The sequence below is a fragment of the Benincasa hispida genome, chromosome 4 (genome assembly GCF_009727055.1).
Source record: "Benincasa hispida cultivar B227 chromosome 4, ASM972705v1, whole genome shotgun sequence".
NCBI lineage: Eukaryota > Viridiplantae > Streptophyta > Magnoliopsida > Cucurbitales > Cucurbitaceae > Benincasa > Benincasa hispida.
In genome coordinates this window covers 13,266,049-13,278,869 of record NC_052352.1, presented here as the reverse complement: position 1 = coordinate 13,278,869, position 12,821 = coordinate 13,266,049, and the positions used below count along the sequence as shown (strand labels likewise).

The following is a 12,821-nucleotide window of genomic DNA, read 5'->3' as shown; positions in this document are numbered from 1 at the left end:
ACAAATTTTTTTTCAATGAATAGCCTCTTCCTAAAAACTTATTTATGACTAACTTTTTGCCATGTGAAATACCAATTTTACCCCCAATTTTAAAAACTCTTCGGACACCTTTACGAAGGATGTTTCACACTTTTCATTTACCTTTCTTATTGTGCGATTTTGCTCTCAGGTTTTTTCCGTTTTCTCTCCTCGTCTCTCATCTTCATCTGAACGTTTTTGGAAAGAGGTCGTTGATAGAAAAGACTTTTGTTTTGGGCTATTTTGTGTAATTTTCCTAAATTTTTTGTGCAAAGTAGAGAGAGAGAGAGAGTGAAAGTGAGAGAAAAACATTGAATAGGGAAGAGTGCGAGGGAAATGGTAACAACGAAGAAGAGAGAATTTCGGTCAGAGACGGTTTGTTCCGCTTAAATGGTGAATCCGCCATTTCATTTGGTCGCGGTAAGCGTTTCTTGGTGTTCTTGGTTGCAAATTCATGTTCCATGAACTCGCATTCCCATCCGTTGAATTCTCCTCTGTTGGCGCGCCATCGAGGTAACTCTCCTGCCATTAAACACTCTTTTGGTAACCACATGAATCCTCTGAGAATTCGAGTTTCAATTCCTCTCTCTTCATTTGATGCGAAGTGATTTCAAGCAAATCTTGATCGGGTCTGTTTTTGCGATTTGGAGATTCTCTGAGGTGATTGAGGATTTCCGCGGAGATTTTTACAAGGTAAGAAACCTTCAAACTCTAACGCGAATGGTGATGATCTTGTTCGTCGATTATTTTGAAGTGATGAAGAGAAGAATTGAATTGACTGAATCGATTAAAAAGTCTCGTCTCCTGTTTGAGCATTCAAATAGGTTTTGTTTTCTTTCAAGTACAATTTGGAAGTTATTTGACTTAATTTCGCGGAATCGGTTAAATCGACAAAATTCCTTTGTCTTCTACTTTGAGGCTGACCTAACGAATCATCTTATACGGTGATTTTTATTAGCAAAATTAGCATGTTTATTTTCTTCTGTCAAACATTTTTTTGCTGCCTTTCAGATGTACGGTCTAATTAATTAAGTACAAGAACTTAATGATCGATGAACTGATGGTAGGAAATTACAGGAATTATCTTCGAATTTGCTTTCTTAAGCATTATGTTTCTTTTCGCATCGCAAACAGATTGTTATTGCTCGAAGAAAAAATAGATGAGAGTGAAATTAGTTTGAGAATAGCTTTCCAACAAAGTACTTGGCATTAATTTCTATCTATTTATTCTCTTGAGCTTGGAAAACTTTTGTTTGTGTTTTTCTTTAATCTACAGGATGAGTTCTAGACGACGTCCACTGCAAACCTGTGTGGTTTCATTTCTGGCCGTAGCCCACAGCACCTGCTCGAGAGCTCAGAATCTTGATGGACGGTTGGGTTCAATAACAAGAAAGATGGTCCGGATAGCCAAGCTTATGAAGCCTTTGATATTTGTCCTGCAATATCAGTGCTTATTGGTCCTCTCCTTCATTGATGATCGTTTACTAGCAATCGCTAACATTCTGGAGAAGATTTTTCCTCCATTCAAACTCGTTTTTGATAAGATTGACCATCTTCTTCATCTGATCGAAACTTTTCCATCAAAATTTGACGATGCTGTTGACGAGATTCCCTGCTTCAACCAGGTTCTGTTACTAGATTGGACAGTGACCCACGCCATCTCTTTGCTCAAGTTCATGATAACCATACTAATGAACTGGGGGAGAGATGGAACAAGAGAGAAGGAAATTTTGGTTGATATGAACTACAAAGAGGGTCGTAAATCTGAATCAACTGATAAATCTGAATGCTGCTCAGAAGGAATTGTTTCATCTGTATCTGAAACACAACAAGCTGAAGCTGCCATGGATGAGAAAATGAAATCTAACTCCGTGAAGGGGACTTGTAAAGAAGTTCTGAAAATGGATGAAGATTCCAAAGAGAATGAAAAGAGCACTAACGGAGTGGAGAAGGGAACAAGAAATGAAATGGATGATAAAGAAGACTGCAAAAACAATGAGAAGGGCAATTCTAAGGAAGTGGAGAAGGGAATAGAAGTAGTGGAAGACAATGAAAGCTGCAAAAAGGATGAGAATAATGAGAACAAGATGATTAGAATGGAAGAATCTGTTGAAAAAACAGAAGGAAATGAAGAAATTCCAGATGAAGGGAATTCAAGAGTGAAGGAGGAGAAGGAAGAAGAAGAAGAAGAAGAAGAAGAAGAAGGGCTAATGGATTATGAAAGTGAAAAGGGAAGCAACGGAAGCATGGAGATTTTGGAGTTGTTTGAGACTGCTTGGCTGATGAAACCAACAATAAGGGGGCAAGGAAACATGATGCCTCGTTCAGCTTCATTTCTCTGAAACTCTCAACATTTGAAGGTTTGTGTTCTTTGCAAAACTGGGTTTTTGTAAGGAGGTTGTATATTTTGTATATAGAATCTTGATGCTGTATAAATGGAATTGTTTTTGGTCTTTTTAATTTTACAAAAGTTTTGAGGTTTGTGAATCATAACAGATTTTAATTAATTCCTTTGTTTCATTATCATTATCATTGAGAATAATAGGATTTGATGCCCTTCTGTTTACTTCTAAACTTGGAAGAAGATCAATTCAGTTCAGCTCTATTTGTTATCATCGAGAATAATAGGTATTTCTAAAAACATTTTTGAGTTCGAGATCGAGAATTTTAAATGATCAAGATTGGAAAAACTATTGTATTGTTTTCTTTTTTGAGTCGAAGGTGTCCTCGAACCTAACTTCCATAGCGGAAAACATATACAAATATTTCTCATTTGACACCCAATCAATATTATTATTATTATTATTATTTTGTAAACTAGAATTGAAACGCGAGGAAAATAAAGATATATGTCAGGGACTATGACTAAATTAGTTGTAAATTAATTTTCAGGGACTATGTAACCCAAAAAAAAACCCCAAAAGTGGTTTTAAACATGTTTAACAACCCAAGTTTTTTTTTTCCAATTTTTTTTACCAAACTTGATAAAAATAACAATAATAATCATGTTTCAAAACAATTAGCAATAAAATAATAAAATAAGGGAGATTGGAAGAGAGAGGGAAAAAAAAAAAAAAAAAGAGCGCCCACCGTGGGGTTCGAACCCACGACCACAAGGTTAAGAGCCTTGCGCTCTACCGACTGAGCTAGACGGGCTTATTGGGATAAATCACTCTTAAATTAATAAAATGTTAATACACTAAAAACCAATATCCCGACCCAATCCATTAAGCTAAAAGATTTGGAAGTGAAAAAAGGTACCCAGATTCCTTTTTCTGAAAGATATTTTAACCAATTTCACGATTTTGAACTCGAACTTATAGGAATTAAAAAGTAATAGAATGATATGAAGAAAATGGTGTTAATTCAGTTTCAATCTGTGAATGTATTGGTGTTTGATATTTGTTCTCATTTTGGAATCATTAATTGAGGGCTGAAATTTGAGATAAATGGGTGCTTGTATTTCTATCACCAAATGACTCTGGAAATTAGAAGCCAAAACTCCACGAATTAATTACACCTGGCCTGTACATCTCATCTTTCAGATTAAACGAAACCCCCCCCCCCCCCGCCCAAAAAAAAAAAAAATGAAGAAAAATAAAATTAAATTTACAACACCAATGAGCTTTTTTAGCATTGGTACACTGAATAGCTTTTGCTTTTCCATAAAAAGCTAAGAGCCTTTCCTGTTTTTCTTCTTGAGATTGACTTGCACAGTGGCTTTGATTCCGCCACAGGCATAGATGTCCCACTACTCTCTGATCGCTCGATCAGTGTCGGTATTGGTGTCGGTGTCGGTGTCGGTGTCGGTGGCGGTGACTCCCGTTGTCGTTGCTCCCTAAACAACATCAGAAGCTTTTGAGCCTTCTCCTTACCTCTTGCTGTCCCGTTCACAGACATTGACACCAACCCAGGAATTACGCCTTCCTGAAGGACCATCTCACTGCACCTCTCATTGCCACTGCACAGAATCAAGAGACAAGCCACTGCTTGTTCCTGCTCAATGGGTTCGCCATTGTCTAATATTGCAGCCAACCCACCGATAAGTTCTGGAGCAGATGACATTTGATCTCTACCTGATTCACTTGAAGCCAAATTTATCAAGATGGCTATGCACTTTTCGGTCCATGTTCGATCGAGACGGGATGCAAGAAGGGATTGAAGTCCCTTGATGATTCCAGAAGAAACCAGGTTGGGAATATTGGAGGGCACAGTTGAGAGATTGTAAAGTGTGTGAAGTGCATCAAGCTTGCATAGCGTTTCGGTATTGGCATGGAGGAGTTGAGTCAAGAATGGGACCGCACAACTTGAGCCGATAATAGATTTTGCTTCTTCCAGACAGGAGACATTGAGATAGAGGGCCGTTGCATATCCATGGGAATTTGGGTTCATAATCATTTCCTCCAACAATGAAATCAACCGTTCTGCCAGCATTATTTCCTTGTTCCTGAGAAAATATACTTCCAAACATCACATATATAATACATCATAATATCATTTTAGATCAAGAGGACTGCATTCGCTAAGAAAAAGGACGGTATTACACAAAAAAGTAAGTCCATGTAAAAATGCACAATGGTCAGCTTCAATAATTAGCATTACTTTTGTTGAATTAATTAAAGGGATTTTTTTCCTTAGTCAACCTTCTATGCTAAAAGACAATATCTATTTATTGAATAGCAATAGTGAAACTGTGGAAGTACAAAAAAGTACAGAGCCAAGCTAAAATAAACTGAACAGTTAAAGACCAAAACCATCTGAAGCATTTCTGTGTTCCCCATCCTTTTCCTTTCATTCCAATCATTACTGGTTAACGCTGTTAAATATATCTAGTCTTACACATTTTCTAAGTGGAGGAAGGCTTTGGAACAATATAGGATTATGCTCATGAAGAAACTATAAAAATGGCGTACTTCTTTAATAATTGAACTGCATGATTTTTAATAGCTTGCATAGTTTAATTAAGAATTTTCACTGCACAAAAAGTAAAGGTAATTACCTAATAAAAAGAAGCATAAGTGAAAATCATTGTACTACTCCAATACATGCAAACTACTGATATGCTAGGTGTAGTATATATAAAAATAGCAATGAAAAATTGTCCATGGTCTCTAGAATTGAGACAAAAGGATTAAGAAGGCTACATACCTATCGTTGTTGACAGCAAGGTTGAAAAGAGCCATTGCTCCACTTTCCTGAGCCTTGGTATTTTGTTCTTGCACAGCTATCTCTAAGTAGCGTAGAAGTCCCTGGACAAATCCATTAGCTCCCATATATATCCTCGCCTCTTCATCATCCTTGAGCAACAGTCTAATTTGCTCCACAACCTCCGACTTTTTCTTGAAGTCAGATTCCTCATTTAAGACTTTCAAATACTGTTCATACCTAGCAAGCATATTTATATTGGACTCTTGGTCTTCAGCAGACTTGTCATCCACTAAATTTCCTTTGATCTCCTCAGTTACACAATTTTCATCTAGTGGAACAACTTTAACATCTTTCAACTTACACGAACCAACAGAGTCCACAGGCGACACATTTAGAGACTCTTCAGATAACGCGAGCCTCCAGTAATTGAGGTCAAGACTATCTGGAGGCCCATCAGGAACAGGAACTCCATACTGTTCACACCAGTTTGCAATCAGGCCCTTAACACAGTAATTCGGTGTCAATGAAAGATGAGAGAGTTTTTGTTGAGTTTTTGGGCAGGTGTTATGGCCGTCACTTAACCACTTCTCAATGCAAATCCTTTCATATGTTTGCCCGGAAGCAATTATGACCGGATCATACATAAGCTGCAATGATATAGGACACCTCAACTCATCAGGTGGAAGGGGAATCTGCTCCAATCTGCGATTTTTTGGCTTCGAAGTAAAAGAACCAATCTTTGTTAGCTGCCTTTCAAAGGCTTGACCATTTCCACCAGCTCCACTGTCCTCAAGAGAGCTCTGAACAGTGGGTGAACAAGGTCCAGAACCCTGTGAATCGTTATCATCTGGTACCTCGCTTCTAAATAACTTGGAGTACTTCCTCATGAGATGCAAAAGATATGCTACAATTGATTCCTTCCTCTTGTCCTCTTCAGTGCGAGACCGGTCAATTAGTTTCTTTAGTGCTCTTCTTTCTGCAAGAGCTGCTCTTGAGGAGTTTATTCCAAGTCTAATAGCAGCCTGGTGAAAAGCCTCAAGTTCATTGTTGTCAACAGTGTTGTTAAATGTTCGTCCCTGTTGGAGCAATAAAATAATGTCATCACCAACTTGCTTCTCTAAAGGATCCAGGAAAAATTGAGTACTGGCCAGTTCCTTCATAATCTCCTGAACCTGACACACGAATTAGAAGGATGTTGACAAAGCACAATATTCAAGCAATATTCCCTAATAAGATTTACTCAGAAAAACTCGAGGCTATGGTACCTGGTATCCAATTGACTGTGGAACGATATCTTCAACACGTTTAAGGCTATCTTGTAGAGCTTTTTTTACCTTTTCAAACTTTGACAGGACAGAGTCCCCAGTTATGGCCTACAACATACAAAAGATATGTTAAGAACCAGAATTTTAAGGCGCTAAACAGCATCATAAAGTAGTAACAGAAAAGCACCATAACAACTTCATCATCAATAGGGTTGAAAGTTAGTGCTTTGTATGAGATTAGCGGCTCTAAACAACCATAGAGACAGCAATCCTGACTAGGAAAACTTAAGGGATACAATCATCGTACCAAGTAAAGTTTACTACTCTCTGTACAATGTTGGAGAGTACTCTTGGCTTTTTCTAGTGCTACATGCAATGAACATAATGCCTGGATACCAGATTTGCTCCGAGGTCGTGCAGCTTCCAATGAAGGGAAAATTGATAGTACTTTACAATATATGGCAGAAAGAGTCTTGCACATTCCTCCATGTAGCTACAATAAAGGACAAGACTAGATTACTTACCTCGTGCCATATTATCAATATTTTGAAGTATTAACTTCTAATAAAACAACCCAAAAAAAAAAAAAAGTCTGCACAGGCAATTCACATGGAACAACATAAAAAATCATTCTACAATAAACTGAACGTTTACCCCTCAGTTGTCCAACCACACTTTTTGAAGGCGAGATTTGTTGTTAACATAGAAAACAGTGTAAGAAATTTCAGGTCATCATGAACCCAACACATACAACAAATGATACATGTAAATACGTATTCAACCACAACCAACTCCAACCAGCTCTTGATTCCTTAAGGGGTGTTTGGGGTAAGGAGTGGAATAGTAAGGAGTAAGGAGTTGTGAACTCTTGGGGCCCACTATAAAATTGATGTTTTTTTAGTAGTAGAACCCACCAACTCCTTGGGCCAAACAAGGAGTGGAGTTCACAAACTCCTACTTCACTACTCCTAGTTCGTAACTCCTTGGGTCAAACACACTCTAAAAGAGTATTTGCGAAACCACCATAGATTAACAGAACAATATAGGGGTAAATAAACAATAAACTGCACAATTGCAGGATCAACAAAAGGATATAGATGGTTCATGAAAACAGAAGAGAAGATAAAATCACGCTAGTCAGAACGTAGAAGGGTTCGAGTGTTTAAAGGTAGCTTAAGAAAAGTAGGCAAACCTTATCAGAAGTAAAATACCATGGGCGAAAGGGAACAAAGAGAAAATCAACGACGTATTAACTTATTTTCTCTTGCTGAATGAAATGAAGATTTTTTAACACAATACAACCTTAAAGTTTATTCCGTTCTACATACCTTGGCATCACTTGCAGCAAATAAATTTTCTTCAACCTCACTAATATCCATGGTACAAGCTCAACGTTTTAAAATCAATACTGAACGCCTATGTCATCTGCATTGCGAGATAATTATAAAACAATTTTAGAAGGCAAATGAAATTCTTCAACGATTACAGACACAAAAGAAAAAGTTATAATAAAAGCACACCATTATTGATTTAGCTAACAAAATCCTCCTTTACTTTTATTCACAAGCAAATTAGAGAGCCTATGAGTCAACCTAAACCCTTCTAATAATTGAAACTGAGACGCCACAAAATACTAAGGCGCATAAAAATTGTCCTACACCTCAATTTTTTTTTATCTAAGTTGCATGAACGAAACGCACAGAACATCATCTGAAGATGGAACGTAAATAATTAAAAAGAAACAGGATAATAAAATAGCTACTCAATTATCTCTCTAATGACGAATAATTAGGGAAACACTGATTGATTTAGACATTTCATCGAACTCTAAACGAGACAAAAAATTGAGAGGGAAACATTAAACATAAATTAACAAACAACTCGAGACCGCGATAATAGACGAAACAGATTCTGATTTAGACATATTTTCAATCATCTCGAATTGAAGGTTCGCAAACGGTATCTACACAGAAACGTATTCCAAAACAGTAAAAGTTTCAGAATCAGAAAAAAAAAAATATGTACATACAAGAATTCCGAAAACGACTTCCTCGACGAAGATCTTAGCAGAAACAACAACCATCGCACAAAATCATTCAAAATAACGAAGAAGTAGACAATCCAATTCAAACCTGGATTACAGGAACCGGTAGAAAAGAACGATCAGCCAGAAATCTTAACGAAAATGAATGAAACGAATTGGAAAAGGGAAAATGGAAAATAATAAAGAATCGAAGGTAAGAGAATGGGAAAATCAGGGGATGGAGAGTAAAGAAAACTAGATTTGAAACAGAAAAAAACGTACCAGAAAAAACAGAACCAACCACGGAGGCTTTCATAAAATAGTATTAATCACAAATTTTCTCAGGAAACAAACAGAATCGGAGGCTCCCTATGATCGAAACATTTTCGTTTCATTAATCATACGCATCCTCACATACAAGCAAATACTTTTTTTCTTTTTTTTCTTTTTTTTTTTTAAATTAAAAAAAATGTTTAAAATAGGTAAGCAGATTTCTCGGAACGGAGAGAGAAAGAGAAAGGAAAAGAGGATTTATGCCTTTTACTTCCCAATGGCAAAACACGGTTGAAAAAACAAAAACAACAATAAAATAATAAAATATAATATTTTTCATTTATAATTATACCCTATTTTGCTTCATGAACTGGCTTAAAATAATAGTAGTTCGTGTACTTTTGTCATTGGTTTTTTTTTTTTTCAGTTATTATTTTATATTTTATAAGTTCAAACTTGTGGAGCGCAAATCCAAATTATCTATTTTTAGATGACCTCAAAGGGATCTAACCTCAAATTTAGGAGTTCTTGAGTTAGGATCATGTTTACTATTTTTAATTATATGGAATTAACGTTTTTTCTTTCATGATTTTGTAGAATTTATAGTAGATATTTGAATTTTCAGTTTTAAATAAAAACATGTCAAAGTGAGTATAGTACAACTCACATAATATTTGTACCATCAAAATTAAAGATTCGATTCCTCCACCTATGTATTTAATTTAATACCTTTCAATTTTTTTTTTTAATCTTGAACTTGACCATGAGTCATGTGCTATTTTTCTTTTATTTTTTTAAAAAAAACCTTTAGAAGTTATCATTTTATTTTTTAATGGTATCATGTTATTAATTATTTAATAGACGAATAACGTTAATTCAAAAAATGATAAGTGAATAATACGGTTTTAAATATTTGTATCAAAATATTATAATAAGAATATGAGAATTCAAATTACTAATCTCTTGGTCGCCAACATATTAGTACGTCAAGTGAGTCATACTCACTTTAACTATGTTATTGAAATATATATGAGTAAATGAATTTTAGGTAACAAAATAATAACAATAACTAAAATGTCATCTCTTTTAGTCAATAAAATTAAGATGGTTATCTTTTTCAAAGTTTGTTTGATCAAGGGCGTTTCTTCCCAATATGACATAAAAAGGAAACAAGAGGAAAAGTTCTCCCTCTCGGTCGAGTTGCTTTGCTCCTTCTCTTATATCTGGCTGCTTCTCGCTCGGATCTTTTTGGATATATAATTCAAGTCGAGAGTGAAATCAACGAAAGAAGGAAGGTCCATTTTCTATGTTTGGACAATGAAAATAGTTTTATTTAAGAAAAAAAATAAAACTAAAACTAAGAAACTAAAATTGGCTTTAAAAATAAAAACTGAAATGAAATGACTCGTTTGAAAATATAACTCGTCCTTTCTAAAGTTTGAATATTTAAAACTCTAACCCAAGTAATTATCTCGACAAAAAAATGAACATAAATTTAATAAAATAAATGTAGCAAACACAAAAAAAGTGAAGCAATCGATGCCAAAAATAAATTAACAAATATCTGTCAGAGCGGGACTTTTGTTTTATGAGACGGCTTTTTTAATTATTCAAAAAGTCGGGTGCCCTTAAGAAATGTACAAAAATTTTGTCCTGAAAAAAATAAAAAGAAAAGAAAAGAGCGGGACGAAAATTTTCTCCACCGTGTCTCCCTTTGTTCACAGGCCGACAGTTGCGTTGCCGACCATCTGGTTTGTCGGTTAGCAGATCTGTAATAAATGAGGCGAATTGACCAATCTGTCCCTTACAACAGTTTTGAAAGTTTGTTCAACTTTAGTCCATATATTTTTAATTGTCTAATTTTAATTTTTATATTGTCAATTAATCTTAAATTTAGTCCCTTTTGAGTGACTTTTTATACCTCATTTAGTAACTATTTTGTTTTTTTTTATTTCAATTAAGTCTCTAAACATTATTTTCACCTCCAAACTTCTTCTTTTGTTATCTACTTTTTATTGGTGATTTAAAAAATCAAGTTAAATTTTGAAAACTGAGAAAATAGCTTCAAAAAGTTGTTTTTTGAATTTATAATTTGGCTAAAAATTCAACCACTATACTTAAGAAATATGTAAATTATTAGAAGAAATGTGGATGAGATATACTTAATTTACAAAAACAAAAAACCAATTGGTTACCATATTGGACATTAGTTATTAATAATTTGTTAAAAAATTGTTATTTTTATTACATTTATTGAAAATACGGAGACTAAAATTAGATAACTAAAAATATATGAATTGAAATTAAATAATATTTAAATTATTGAGACAAAAATGATATTATAACTTTCGATATTCTTAAATTCAATTAAGTAAATATTTATATTTGTATTTAGAAATAAAAAGTGAAGGTAGAAGATACTCAAACAAGTAATGTTCAACAATTCAATAATAGTTTCAATTAGTGATAAATTAATTGAGAATTATTGAAATAACAATGATGGAGACAACTTACCCATGTGTTTCAAGATAAAAATGATGTTGAGAGGTTTATGGAGTATTAATTATTTGAGCCACTCTATAAATCTAAATTTATTTTTAAAAAAAAAATCATCCCTTTGAGTTTATAACGTTGATGTTGCTTTTCAATTTATATCGAGCTTTGATTTTATATTCATGCAACTAAATATATATTTAGTTCAATTAATATTTACTTCATACAACAATTGTCGATTAATAAAATTAGTGATGAACTGATAACATGGTGTCAAGATATATTTTAGGTTTAAGTACCATTTTGATTTTTATATTTGAAATTTGTTCGATTTTAATTTTTATAATTTTGAATGTCTAATTTTAGTCTATGTAGTTTTAATTAATCTTGAATTTAGCTCATATTACTATTATGTTGATGTTTTTTTATAAAAAAAGAAAAAAAAAACTTTAATTATCTACTAGAATTTTTACCATTAACCTTAAAAACACATTCACATGGTGTAATTTATTGCATAAAAATAACACTAATTATGATTATCTAATTAATTTCGATAAAAATTAACTTTGATAGACTAAGAGTGTGTTTATAATACATTTTCAAGTGTTTGATTAAAAAAATAAGTCATTTTGAAAAATATTAGAGTGTTTGGCAACAATTCAAAATAGCTTTTTAAATGTATTTTAATCCATTTGTATAACAAATATTTAAATAAAAATGACTTTATTGAAAAAATATATATTTTTCCTCAAATCAATCTAAATGGACCCTAAATTTAAGATCTATTAAAAATACATTGACTAAATATGGACATTTGAAAATAAGTGGACTAAAAATGAATAGATCCCAGAGTACATGGACAATAAATTATATGTTAACTTGACTTGAAAATCATATTTTATTATTTGACTTGAAAATATATCACATTTTAATTGGATGAATACACATCCCAACTTGATTATAGTTTAGTTAATTGAGATGGTGTCAAAGCAATATTTGCTTAATTGACATTTAAGTGTACTATTCTCCACGAGATATGTGATTCGAATCTTTCTACTCTTAATTATCATAAAAAAAAAAAACAATTTATCGAGTTTAAAAATTTTAATATTCAATTTCATATTGTTGAATTTGGATATGATAATTAGTATACTTCTAGTTAATGTTCGTTTAATTGAAAATTTAGATCAATTAGTATTTAGTTAGATATTTTCATTTTTTTTTTCATTTATTAGGTTATATATATAGCCAATTTAGGGTCATAATATGAAGTTATTGAATATCATTTAAATATATAATTTTGTTTCTTGGAGTGTTTCTCTGAACGTTAGGGATAGACTTTCGTTATTTGGCTATGGACTCCTAACATCTTCATATGTTGCATTAAGATCTCTTAGGTGATTAAGTTTTAGCGGCAATAATTAACTTATAAAAAATTGATAAATTAATTGAGATTTTTTTTTCTTATTAAGATTTGGGATAACATTAGGAAAAAATGGAATGATATAGATGTTAAAAGATTACTTTATAGTTTGCTTAAAAAAAATGTTATACATGGATGTTTAAAAAGTTTTATTGGGATGCTAAGGACTCGTTAGGTA

The 12,821-nt window shown here is 33.2% G+C and overlaps 2 protein-coding genes and 1 non-coding gene across 12 annotated transcripts; 1 reads left to right on the top strand and 2 right to left on the bottom strand.

Moving 5' to 3' along the window:
- Positions 1–151: 151 nt before the first annotated feature.
- On the top strand, positions 152–2,548 carry LOC120074981 (myelin transcription factor 1). 2 transcript variants are annotated; one of them, XM_039028107.1, is made up of 3 exons: positions 152–531; positions 669–711; positions 1,295–2,548. In XM_039028107.1, the coding sequence occupies exon 3, from the start codon at positions 1,296–1,298 to the stop codon at positions 2,358–2,360; it is 1,065 nt and encodes a 354-aa protein (XP_038884035.1). In that variant the 5' UTR covers positions 152–531; positions 669–711; position 1,295; the 3' UTR covers positions 2,361–2,548. The 2 variants fall into 2 exon arrangements, with proteins under 2 accessions (XP_038884035.1, XP_038884034.1); XM_039028106.1 differs by having other exon boundaries at positions 624–711.
- Positions 2,549–3,101: 553 nt separating this feature from the next.
- Positions 3,102–3,174, bottom strand: TRNAK-CUU. The gene has a single exon. It is a non-coding gene; the product is annotated as a tRNA-Lys (tRNA).
- Positions 3,175–3,444: 270 nt separating this feature from the next.
- Positions 3,445–9,008, bottom strand: LOC120075667 (U-box domain-containing protein 45-like). 9 transcript variants are annotated; one of them, XM_039029266.1, is made up of 7 exons: positions 8,737–9,008; positions 8,461–8,563; positions 7,760–7,856; positions 6,739–6,924; positions 6,432–6,539; positions 5,167–6,242; positions 3,445–4,465 (listed from the first exon to the last, which is right to left on the bottom strand). In XM_039029266.1, exons 3-7 carry the CDS (start codon positions 7,808–7,810, stop codon positions 3,649–3,651), a joined length of 2,238 nt encoding a protein of 745 aa, XP_038885194.1. In that variant the 5' UTR covers positions 7,811–7,856; positions 8,461–8,563; positions 8,737–9,008; the 3' UTR covers positions 3,445–3,648. The 9 variants fall into 9 exon arrangements, with proteins under 9 accessions (XP_038885194.1, XP_038885193.1, XP_038885190.1 ...); XM_039029265.1 differs by lacking the exon at positions 8,461–8,563 and adding an exon at positions 8,564–8,606 and having other exon boundaries at positions 5,167–6,338; positions 8,737–9,007; XM_039029262.1 differs by having other exon boundaries at positions 5,167–6,338; positions 8,737–9,007.
- Between the last annotated feature and the right edge of the window lie 3,813 nt (positions 9,009–12,821).

Excerpts from the sequence above, each read along its gene's own strand:
- LOC120074981 (XM_039028107.1), top strand. The coding sequence starts at position 1,296 with ATGAGTTCTAGACGACGTCCACTGCAAACCTGTGTGGTTTCATTTCTG.
- LOC120075667 (XM_039029265.1), bottom strand. The coding sequence starts at position 7,810 with ATGGATATTAGTGAGGTTGAAGAAAATTTATTTGCTGCAAGTGATGCC. Across the intron at positions 6,540-6,738 it reads AGAGTAGTAAACTTTACTTG|GCCATAACTGGGGACTCTGT; the intron begins GTACGATGATTG and ends TGTATGTTGTAG. Across the intron at positions 4,466-5,166 it reads CTTGCTGTCAACAACGATAG|GAACAAGGAAATAATGCTGG; the intron begins GTATGTAGCCTT and ends ATATTTTCTCAG.